Source organism: Rhinatrema bivittatum, chromosome 11 (genome assembly GCF_901001135.1).
Source record: "Rhinatrema bivittatum chromosome 11, aRhiBiv1.1, whole genome shotgun sequence".
Lineage (NCBI taxonomy): Eukaryota > Metazoa > Chordata > Amphibia > Gymnophiona > Rhinatrematidae > Rhinatrema > Rhinatrema bivittatum.
Genome location: NC_042625.1, coordinates 65797879 through 65810594, shown reverse-complemented (window position 1 = coordinate 65810594; position 12716 = coordinate 65797879). Strand labels below are relative to the sequence as shown.

Sequence of the window (12716 nt, the reverse complement as noted above, 5' to 3'; positions counted from 1 at the left end):
CAATGTAAAAGCAAAAACCCTTTCTAACCACAAGTTAGGCGAGAGTCTCAGTTGTGCAAATGTTGTTTGACTGCAGACTAAATGTTTGCTATGCTTTTATTGGGAACCAAAAGGCCTTTTTCTGGACCAGTATTCAAGGAACCCTTTCCACAATTTTACACTTCCTCTGTACTACATTCAGAAATAATTTCTCACTTGATATCTTGCATAAATATAATATACATAGTACATACATAGTAATGATGGCAGAAAAGGTCCAAATGGTCCATCCAGTCTGCCCAGCAAGCTTCTTATGGTGGTAGTATCTGCCATGCCATGCTGGTTACCTCTGTGTTTCTCTTAAGGATAGTAACTGCTGGTCTGTGAAGTTATCCCCCCAAGCCTTATGATATAATCCATAAAAAGATTTCTGCTAGTAACATTTTTAATGGGCGATGAGCCTTGAAAATTCAGACAGTGCTGCATGATGTACTTTACTTAGGGACTTGCCCGTAGAAGCAGTCCTGTGCTTTTTCCCTTATGTCTGCATATCCGTACCCCAGACTGTAAAAGGTAAGGCTTGTGTTGGTTGTCTGAATCCAGTTCCCCTTCCCTTGACATCAAAGTGGAGAGCAATGTTGCAATTGCATCAAAAGCATCAAGACTTATAGGTTAAGAGTAGTAATCCCATGCCTTCTATTAAGGGTAGTAACTGCTGCTCCATCCAGGTTACCCCTATGCTTATACATGTAAATAGAAAAATATCACCGGCAGCAGGTATCACTCATTCTCTGACATTTCGCTATCCATAGGCATCTACTTAGATGTTGTAGCATCTTGGTTTATCTGTCTCTAACCAGGCCTATTCATTAACCATAATGCATTTCCTGACAGCAGAAGCTCTGTTTTCTTGTGATGCCATAACTTTTACCTTAAGCAAGATAAAGCCACTTTGACATATTTTATTATGACTTACGTTTCTGTTACTCTTAATTAGCTTACTGAGTACTATGCAGAATTGCTAGTAGACAAAGCATAATCCTGCTAAGCTAAGCAAAGCCAAGTTAAGGATCAATTGACCTTTCAAAATCCTCGACGTGTGTGTATCTGTCTCTGTGTGGGAGATTGTGTGTTTGTGTGTGTATATCTGTGTGCATGCCTGAGAAACTGGGCTTCACAGACAGAGCATATTCAGGCGGATTTTAAAAGGCTTGGGCAAGTAAATCCTGGGGTTTACGTATGTGGGGGGAACTGGGGAAGTCCGGATTGCGTGGCCGCACAGAAATTGCAAAGGTTCACCCCCCCCCTTGCACATGCTGCATGCACATGCATGTGCAAATTATAAAATCTGGCGCACATGTGCATGTGGCCACACGATTTTATAACGGAACCCACACGCACATGTTATATAAAATCAACCCCATTGTCTTTGCGCAGTGCACGGTTCACTGTTCAGAGTGCTTCCTGGTGGCTACAGACAGACTTGACAGTGTATCTGACATAAACATTTTATATACTGTAGATTATATAGCACCGGTCCAAGTACAGATCCCTTAAGCACTCCACTGTTTACCCTTCTGCACTAAGAAAACTGACTATTTAATCCTATTCTGCTTCCTATGTTTTAACCATTTGCAATCCATAGTAGTACATTGCTTCCTATCTCATAACTTTTTATTTTTTTTAGGATTCTCTCATGGAGGACTTTGTCAAAAACTTTCTGAAAATCCAAATATACTATATCCACTGGCTCACTAATATCCACATGTTTATTAACCCCTTCAGAAAAATGTAGCATAGGTGAGGCTTACCTTGTGTAAATCCATATAGGCTGTATCCTATTAAACCATGGCTTTCTGTTTGTTTTGTTATTTTGTGCCTTAGAATAATTTCTATGATTTTTCCTGGCACTGAAGTCCGGCTCAGTGATCTATTGTATCTTGGATCACCCCTGGAGCCCTTTTTAAAGATCGGAGTCACATTGGCCACCCTCCGATCTTCAAGTACAAGGGAGGATTTTAATAATAGGTTGCAAATTAGTAGTAATAGATCTGCAATATCATTTTGAGTTCTTTCAGAACTCTGGGGTGTAAACCATCTGGTCCAGGTGATTTGTTACTCTTTCTATTGTCAGTCTGCTTTAATTCCTCATCCAGGGTCACCGTGATTTGTTTCAGTTCTTCCATATCATCACCTTTAAATACTGTGTCTGGAATGGGTGTCTCTCTAAGATTCTCTTCAGTAAATACTGAAGCAAAGAAATCATTTAGTCTTTTCACTATGGCCTTATCTTCCCTAAGAACCTCTTTAACCCTTGAATCGTGTAACAGTCCAACTCTCACTCTCACAGGATTCCTGCTTTAGATATATTTTAAAAAGATTTTATTATGAGCTATGGTCAGCTTCTTTTCAAATACTCTTTTTCCCTGCCTTATCAATGTTTTATGTCTGACTTGCTAATGCTTATGCTTTTCCCTATTTTCTTCAGTTGGATCCTTTTTCCAATTTTTTAAAGAAGTTATTTTGGCTACATTAGCCTCTTTTACTTAGGCTTGTAACCATGCTGGCAATCATTTAACCAACTTTTCAAATACATGGAATACATCTGGTTTGTGCTTCCAAGATGGTATTTTTAAACAATGTCCATGTGTGATGTAGACTCTTAACCTGTTGTAGCTGCATCATTAAACTTTTTTTTTAAACTATTTTCCTCATTTTATCAAAGTCTTCTTTTGGAAAATTAAATTCTAAAGCAGTAGATTTACTTAATGTTCTCCCTCCACTCACTAAGTCAAGTTTGAACACATTATGATCATTGTTGCTGAGCAGTTTTACTACTATTCCTGTGTTTCACTAAGAATTAGGTCTAAAATGGCTCCCCCTCTCATCTATTCCCAAACCAGCTGCTCCATGAAGCAGTCATTTATTACATCTAGAAACTTTACTTCCCTAGCATGTCCTGATGTGACATTTACCCGGTCAATACTGGGGTAATTGAAATCTCCCATTTTTACTGTGCTGCCAATTTTGTTAGCTTCTCTAATATCTATTAGCATTTCATCGTCCATCTGTTTATTTTGGCCAGGCAGATGATAGTATACACCCATTGCTATACTCTTCCCCCATCACACATGGAATTTCAACCCATAAAAATTCTACTATGCATTTAGTCTCCTGAAAGATCTTTATCCTGTTGGACTCTGTGCCAACCCTAATTTAAAGCGCCATCCCCTCAAGTTGATCCATCCTATCATTATCATATAATTTGCATGCTAGTACAGCACTGTCCCATTAGTTCTCCGAGGACAAGCAGGAAGGCAGTCATCACGTATGGTTGACATCATCTGATGGAGCCTGGCACGGAAAACTTATGTCAAAGTTTCTAGAACAGAACTAGAAAAAAAATTACAGAGAATGGCGACCAAAAGGGCATGAAATGGTTCTCCTATGAGGAAAGACTAAATAGATTAGGGCTCTTCAAAGAGAGGGCCAAGAGGAGATATGATACATATCTATAAAATCTTGAGTGCTGTGGACCGGGTAAATAGAGAACAGTTATGTACCTTTTCCAATAATATTAGAATTAGGGAAAAATTTCATGAAGATAATAGGTAGCACATTTAAAACAAATCAGTGCTACCTATTTGTTTTTTCATTCAGCACACAATTAAAATGTGGGATGTTTTGCCAGAGGATATACTGAAAGCAGTTAGCAAATTTGGGTAAAAAAAATATTTGAACAAGTTCCTGAAGGAAATGTCCATAAACTATTATTATTAACCATGTAGACAAGGGGAAAGCCACTGCTTATTCCTGGTTATGAGCAAAAAGGATTTGAATCTATTTTTTTGGGATCTTGCCAGGTATCTTTGACCTTTGTCAGAGACAAAATTCTGAACTTGATGGACCTATGCTCTGATCCGGTATGGTGTTTCTTATTTTTCTTACATCTCATTATTTTTCTTTCAGGAATTTAAAGACCTGACTCGGAGACTAGATTGCTTGGATCTCAAAGGTGAGGATTTCGGGGTTTTACCACTTTGCAGAAATCTGTTCATTTAGGGGGTCATTTTTGAACAGCCTGCATAAGAATGTCGACAAGAAGCATGTAAGTTACACCAGTTTTCAGAGTCGATCTATGTATACAAGTCCACTTTGAAAATTACCGTATCCCACCAAATCCAGCCACGTACACATATAGACCTGCTAAAATGGGTACAGATTTTTCTTGGAAATTTACAGGCATACTTTAAAAAAAAGAAAAATCCAAAAGTCTGCCTTTAAGTTCAAACCCCTCCCCGACCCTTTCCACCGGGAATCCTCTGATCCGTCAAGGTAAACTTACGCACAAACATGACAAAAGCATATGTTGCATTGTATAGTGGTACAGAATTTCCCCAGAAGGGACTACCACAGACCCCATGATATTTCTGGTTTTACCATCGCTTTATTTCCTCTGAGTACCTCGCTGCATTTATCCAGTGTTTTCTTGAATTTTGATACCGGTTTCACCCTCGTTACCTTTGCTCTGTGGCTGTTCCATGCAGCCAACTCCCTTAGGTGATTTCTGAGTTCCTTGTGTTAGGACTTCCTTTCTGCAGAATTCTCACTGAATGTGCCCGTTTACTTGGGGATGTTAAGGCTGTGTAAACTGCACGGGACTGGCTTACCTGTGGGTGCTGGAACTGCTGCCCCACTCTCAGTCACCTTGACTCACTGCTGTTCTGTGTTGCAGGAGAGAAGCTGGATTACAAAGCCTGCGAGGCACTGGAAGAAATTTTCAAACGGGTCCAGTTCAAAATCGTGGATGTAGAGCAGACCAACCTGGATGAGGATGTAAGTGGTGTTAGTATTTAGCAGAACATTAGCCTGCAGAGTTACAGTAGCTGGCATAGGAAGATAGGACTAGATAAATCCTGGGCCCAAGGTCACTGTGGCACTTAGATATTACATCCTAGCATCTGTGTTTTCTAGTAATACCATTGGGTCTTTCCCAATGCCGATCCCACTCAGCTGTCCCCTTCCGTGCTTCCTGATTCGCTGCCTCCTGCCATTTCATTCTCCAGTGGCTCAGGAACAAACTTGGGCCTAGATTTACTAAGCTGTGCTATAGAATGTTTATCACCATTAAATGCTGTTTATTGCTTGATATAGCCATATTGCTACTATATTGCATGATATTTTGACCTGAAACACGCCCCTATTACAAAATAATTTAACGATAGGTACCTTAATCCTTGTTTGTCTGGGAAGGGTCTCCCTTTTGTGGAAGAACATTCTGGGCTCCTGCTTGGGAGTGACTGTTGTGACATGGAGGTCACAGTTTGCATTCCAGTTAGTTCATGCAGAGTGGGTGCTATTTGTGATATTATCAGAAGACAAGCAGGATGTCCGTTCTCACACATGGGTGACATCATCAGATGGAGCCTGGCCAAAGCTTCTAGAAGGGCATGTGCAGCCTTAACCACTCCCCTGCATCCCATGCAAAGCTCCTCGGTGTCATCTTTTCTATGGAGCTTTTAGGTCACAGTTATTTCTCTTTTTTACATCTGTTGCAGTAAGAGCCCCGTGTGTTGTGTTTTCCCTCTAGTCCTCTAGTTTATTTTTTCATCCATTTAATTTTGTTTTTTTTATTTTTTTTTGTCTGCTCCAGTCAGGGTTTCCCAATTTTCAAATCGTTTTTTTGGCTTTTTTTGTCCGATACCTCAGAGGGCCTATAGATAATCTCCCCCTGCGTGACTAGGCTAGATCTGTTTTGGATAGCGCTAAAAGTTCACAAATCCTTATACTGGATTAATCGAGAAAATGAAGCGAAGAAGAACATTAAATTAAGCGTTTCCATCTTTTATTCACGAGTAATTGAAAGAAGGTTTCGGTCCCCCGACATGGTCTGTGTTTTGCCACATGGGCTGCATCAGAAGGGACAGAGGCCCAGAAAATCAACTTATAGAAACCAATAATAGTGTACATGTGCTGCAGGAGAAAATGCCGATATTATGTGCAGGGCGTCCTACAGAAGGTTTCCCAGTGCAGAGTGAACTTCCAAGCATAGTGAAAACAAAAAAAGTTTCCGATCCCTGTATGAAGTTGACCTTTCAAACTAAGTTATTCAAATGGAGGCAAGGCTCCGACATTGATAACATAAGGAGGAAATTGGAACTGTGAGTCAGTGTCGTCTGGCAGCTGGGAGGATGTACCAGAGTGTCCAAGAAGTCCACCAAGGCCCTCTGCTGGCAGGAAGCAAGAACTGCCCCATCAAGTCCTCACATTACCCCACTCTAAAATGGTGGATTCCAGACATCTCCAGGGATACCCAGGATCACAGACTTGCCTCAGGAAGGCAGAGTACCATACAAAAATGGGGTTAGATTTGGGCTCAGGTGGCCCAAAGTCTGAGGTGGCTGCAGTCCAAGTCTCAAAAACAGCTATTGCTGGGACACCTGGAGCTGGATCTAAAGGCATAAACATGCGAATTGGAACTGAAATCAGAGAGATGACTGAAACCAGACTCTCCATTGTAAATGCTGGAGTCTCTGGGGCCAGACTCTCTGATGCAGACTCTGGGGTCTCTCATGCTAAAGCTGACTAAAAGCATAGTACATATACAGCAAAGCTCACTGCTTCAATGGCAGGGGGGGTGAAGAAAAGATGATTTATATTAAGACAACCAACAAGGACTAAATTGCACAGGCTGGGTAAAAAAATAAGTGTGGGAGTAGCTTGCTATTGTGGCGGTTACTACCCCTAACCAATTAGGCTTGATACTTCACTTTTATGCAGCTCCAGAGGGGTGGAAGGAAAATAAGAACCAAAAATTTACCAATAAGGGCCCTGACCTCAGCGGTCAGAGAAACAGATAAGTATGAGAAAAATAACTGTGAAAGCTTGCTGGGCAGACTGAATGGGCTGCTTGGTCTTCTTCTGCTGTCATTTCTATGTTAGAGACATAAGATAAGATCATCTCCTGGAATCCTGGTGTCTGAGGATGTGACCCCCAAAGTCAAGAGCTGTCTGTGTGCAGATGAGATGAGACTGGCAGGTTGTAACTGGAGCACGAACAGGTTGTCTTCTGCCTATGATGGCCACTTTCCCTTCGGGTTGAGCCCTTATGTGTTGGTGGCTGGTAGAACTTGGACATCAGGAAACACAAGGCACACACAACAACAAGAACTAACTCAAACCTGGAGATGTGAAGATGTCCACAGAAACAGGGCAGGACTACTGCAGGAAAGAGGAGAAAGGAAAGCACCCACGAAGCAGTATAGAACCATAGCAGGAACACAGGATACATAAAGCAATCTAGGACAAAACAGGAAAAAGAAACTGAGACTGAAAAGTAGGACCAGATGTAAGGCCACCAATTAGAGCCAACAGGACCATAGTCTAAGACCACGAAGAAGGACTGAAACTTGGACCAAGCTCTTACAGAGCTGGCTGCCAGCAAAATGTGTGGGCCACAGAACTGAAAGGCCTAACTAGAGTGTCCAGCAGACCCATTGAGGCCCTCTGCTAGTGGTAGGCAAGAACTGCCCAACAAGTCCTCATGGAATCACCTCTTTCACAGGGAATGAGTTTGCCCTTCTGTTTGAGTTGTTGAAGGAGGGAAGAGTCCAGGACCAACTTGCGGATTCCTCTGGGGATTTTGTGGTAGTGCCTGTTAAGGAGATGATGTGGTTCTTGTTAGTGAGAAAGTAGACACGGTTATCATATCCAGGCTAAAGGATTTAAAAAGCAACACTACCTTATTGGTCTTTGGTGGTCAAATCTGCCTTTAAGAAGTCCAAGAGTTTTACTTCCCTGGGCGTTCCGAGGAGGAAGCTCTGTTAAAAGGCTATGCCCAATGATGGCATAGCTTATCATCCGTCCCTTGGATGCAAAGCAAGGGATTATTAGAGCAGCTCCTTCAAAACACTGTGACTCGCTAAGGTTACTAGGGGATGTGGTACTGGAATGCAGAAATCGCATGATATGACATTTTAAGTACAACTACTGGAAAGCCCCTTTTGGGTAATAGGGTCAAGGAAGCAGTGACTTAGTGATGATACAGAATTAATGAGCAAATCCATCTGGGTGTTGGTATTGCTAGAGTTTATTAATTTCCCTAAATCCAAGCTGAGGCTGCTGTCTTGATAGGATTTATAAATCCTTGACAAAATGTGGATTGGACAAAAGCTGTTCTTCTGCAAAAGAGGATTAACATATTGATATCCCCTGCAGAAAGAATAGAACAAGTCAATTGATGTCAGCAAGGGGCATGTCCAGTTAGTCCTTATAGAATTGACTATGCAGTTCTCCTCTCTAACATGGAGGAGAAGGCTTTCATTTCAGCAAAGGAGAGTGCCATGATTAGACTCTGATACCCTCTGAGCTTTTCTTCTAATTCCTTTGGTTTGCAAGATCATGGAAACGCAGAAGAAATCGGGGAATCATGATCCGTACCCAAATTGGTTCCCACTCTCTGTAAGACATCCCAACGCTGATATATAAGGATCAGGGATTGCTACGCCATCCCAGCATTAGGATTAGGCTCTCTCAGCTTAGATGTTGCAAGGGACCTGCAGTCCTGTTTCGCATTCCTTGGGTATCCAAGAAGGATTTTGAGAAATAATAATAAAAGGCTTCTGAATTCAGGTGTCCTACAGACTGTTGCAGTAGTAATCAACAACTAGATAGTCATGTATTGATGGGGCTCAGTTCATCAGCTACCACATGACTGCATTTTATGTCTGTTTTATTTGTTCTCATGTTTTTTTTATCGCTTTTGTTTTAATTGTTCTATTAATTTGATGTCTGAGTGTTTTATGAGATATACATCGCTTTGAGAGATTTATTGTAATCTGTAGGATGATTTATAAATCTTCCTAAATAAATAAATACATTCTATGATGTGGTATGGCAAGTTTTGCTGTGCAGCTTAAGGAAAAGGCCCTAGATTTTTTTCTTGTTTTACATGAAAACTACTTGCATCCCTTCTACATTTGTCCGAGTCAATTTGGTGACCGACGCAGTTAAATTTCACCTTAGTGAAATTAGTGTTTTTGTCAACATGTAGAAGGTAAATCCATGTCCATTTGGTTGTATGTTTTTATGTGGGACTGGCTACTATTAAAAACCCCATCGAGCCTTCCGCTGTGTCATGGAATCTCAGTGTGGTGTTTACACAGTTATTAAAAGCTTCTTTTGAGCCTCTGGGCTCTTGTGAGGAGAAATATCTGACTTGTAAGATCATATTTGTCAGTGATTGTCACTTGGCTTATGGAGTTGATAAGCTCCGTCTTACACTAAGTTTTGCAATATGGTGGTACTATGCACATTCCTAAATCTTTGCCTTCAGTTGTTCCTAAGTCCTCGAAAATCAACTGACATTGCAATTCGGATTACAAGTGATCCAGAGCCTTCTATCTGGAATTTTCTGAAGCCCTCCAATAGCTATCCAAGTTTTGTTTCATTAACGCCAATAAACATGGAATTGCATAGCTAAGAGCTGTACTTCTCTTGGCTTATGATTTGTGCTCCATTTTGTTATGCCCAGGAAGACTTGGGTTTGGTGAGGCATGTCAAGACTCATGGAATTGGAGTCATGATATCATAAGTAGCAAATCTGTGATGTGGGGTTTTCGCCCCACATTCGCATCTCACTATTGTGTTGACAAAGACTCTTGACATGACATTAAGTTTTGGACAGTCTGTCTTACAGAGTCTCTTTGAGGTGTTAGAACCCAATTCCATCTTTCCTCTGGCCCATTCATTTGGTTCAGAGTGTCATGAAGAAAAACAGAAAACATCAATTTGGCTTGTGGCCACCCAAAACAGTATTGCTTGTTAGCACTGTTTATTTGTTTCCCTTTTCTTTTTGTTTGAGACAGCCTGTAGCCAGAGAGTCTTCATGTGTGAGTAGGGTCTCTCAAGGTTGCTTGACCTTGGAGAAAAGTTACTTTCTCTGATGGACATCAGAATTTTAGTCCTCACAAAACCTTCCCACTTCCTGGAGTCTTAGCTTTATCATGGACTGAGGGGCCATGCAGGGGAGTGGTTAGGGTCGCATTTATTTATTTTTATTTTATATTCTGCTTTTCAGCACTTCAAAGTGGATTGCATTCAGCTACTCTGGGTATTTCCCTCTCCCCAGAGGGCTCACAGTCTGTTTGTACCTGAGGCAATGGAGGGTAAAGTGACTTGTCCAAGGTCACAAGGAGCGACAGCAGGACTCGAACCCTGGTTTTCCTTATTCATAGCCCACTTCTCTAACCACTAGGCTAGTCACATGCCCAGTAGGGCATTCTCAGAGCTTCTAGAAGCTTTGAAGTCAAAGTTTTGTGCTGGACCTGTCTGAAGATGTCACACATGTGAGGACTGATATCCTCCTGTCAATCGAAGAACCACTGTTACAGGTAAGTAACTTCACTTTCTTGGTCATTTGACCTGCTGCAGTGTGTGAGTGAAGTGGAGCAGTGAAATGAGCTGATAAGATTATTATGGATAAGTGTATGATAAAACTGTTATACCACAAGAGTAGTCAGGTGAAATATACCTTGACTGGGCCAATTCTTGCTAATAGTAACTAGGAAACATTTATTTATTTAGATTTGTATTCTGCACTTCAAAGCGGATTACATTCAGTTTCTATAGGTATATCCCTGTCCCCAGTGGGCTCACAGTCTGCTTTTGTACCTGAGGCAATGCAGGATGAAGTGACTTGCCCAAGGTCACAAGGAGCAGCAGTGGGATTTGAACCCTGGCTTCCCTGGTTCTCAGCCTGCTGCTCTAATCATTAGGTTCCTTCTCTGGCTATATGATGATAAACTTCTAGCATGTGTGCCAAGCCAAGCAGCAGCAGCCTAGATGTTGGTGTGCGTTAAACAGGGGCGGAAGGAATGTTTTGAGCTGTACGGGTGAGTGACCCCTACTGAAACTGAGACATCACTGAAAGTTTCAGCCTTCATCAAATTTTCTTTTCCCATTCTCGGCCAGGAAAGACAACCAGGATGACATGGGTTGCACTTTTAATAGGGGAAAGCATACCTACAATATGTTCCAATCTTTAGTTTGATCCACAGCGAATTGCATTTATCTATATAAGAGCTTCTGAAGCACTATTCGATACTTGATTACAAGCATTTACTATTAATTATAATAATCATTGTCTTTAAAAACACATGTCCTATGGATTAAATGCTTCTGGATACAGGGGCTTAATAGAGGAATGTCTCTTTAAGTGTCTTTCAGCCTATCCTTGTGCAAGTGGTGCGTTACTATTACACTGTGACTTGGCCATAGACCTCAATGACAACTGATCTATCTTTCTTGCATGATGTTTCTTCATGGGCATCAATTTTTCCTACTCTTCTTCTCTTTGCAGGGGGCATCAGCGTTATTTGACATGATTGAGTATTATGAGTCAGCGACACACTTGAATATCTCGTTTAACAAACACATTGGCACGCGGGGCTGGCAGGCAGCTGCACATATGATGAGGAAGGTTGGTGCCAGCTCTTCAATCCTAATCTTTTCTCACCTGTGCTGGACAGAATTATTACATTTTTTAGTTTACAAAATACAGAATGACTTATAGTGAGGTGTGTTCCTTATCTAATTCTCCTTCATCTGTAGCATAAGAGGAGAAAAGGTTTCAGCTGACAAGGAGCTCCATCATAGAGCTAGGGGGCTATAAGTATAGTCCATTTCATTGTATGACCTTGCTAGAAGGACCAGTCAAGTAGCTGTTGTATGTGCCAGCCAGGGTGTCGGGGGTTCAGCCTTCCCACTGGGCCCGAGGTGGAGGCGCTACTCCTGCCCTATGAGGATAATTCCTGATCTGCCCAAAAGAAGAAGTGAAAGAAGATGCCCAAAAGATATGCATTGTTTTGACTCTGCAAGTCATTACAATCCTTGTTGAATATATGGGGTGGAAATGTGGAAAGAAACCAGGTGGCGATGTATGATGGATCCCTGATAAAAGCCAAATGGGAAGACATAAAGTGATTGGCAAGTCCTACTGGCTTCCTGATTATAACTAGAGCAAATCTTTTAGCTGGGAAGTTACTTTACATTTTATTCTTTAATATACCACCTTCACATTTATGGAGCAGCTAAGAGATAGCATAGTCTCCATGCTGATGAAGGTTGAGGAAGATGCACAGACAGACTACAGGAAAAGGCCAAGTGAAACAGCTCTAATATGTATTAGCAGTGTGCATAACTGGAAAGACAAAACTCTGTACTGCACTGAAGTAATGTGCAGCTGAAGTTAGTAGGGCTGAGTTTGTGAGGCCTCCTGAAGAACATAGCGAAGCTAAGGATAGCCAGGGAAGCCCTGACCAATCTGAACTAACAGAGAACAGAATATTGTCATGAACAAGTAGCACTGTAGCCCCAAAATAATTAATCCAGAACAAAAAAAGACATGTTATGCTTTATTGTTACATACTATCTTACATCTGCCTTTTCTGTTTTTCATTTTCTTTTTAACCTTTCTATAGTTCTTGCTTTAATTCGCCAAAAGAGACTCTTAGTACAAGGCAGGTGTTTTGCCAAGGGTCATGATTATTTGTCCATCCAGTGTCTCTAAGAGAAGTAGTTCACCAAATCATACAAATGAAGGATGTCATCCAATGACACTAACACAGAATCCTTTTACAGAGTATTTCAGCAAACACTTGAAGGACCCTTCTGAGCATGTTCAGCTGCTCCTACATGCCTACAACCACATGATATGTCTCTGTTCCAATATTCCATTG

The 12716-nt window shown here is 41.3% G+C and overlaps 1 protein-coding gene across 2 annotated transcripts in view; it reads left to right on the top strand.

Moving 5' to 3' along the window:
- Window positions 1-12716, top strand: part of PPP1R37 (protein phosphatase 1 regulatory subunit 37) — a 181536-nt gene that overhangs the window by 60234 nt on the left and 108586 nt on the right. For both annotated transcript variants that reach the window (XM_029571627.1, XM_029571626.1), the window contains exons 3-5: window positions 3949-3994; window positions 4715-4815; window positions 11339-11458. In XM_029571627.1, the coding sequence (XP_029427487.1) occupies window positions 3949-3994; window positions 4715-4815; window positions 11339-11458 (267 nt within the window). The remainder of the gene's footprint in view (window positions 1-3948; window positions 3995-4714; window positions 4816-11338; window positions 11459-12716) is intronic.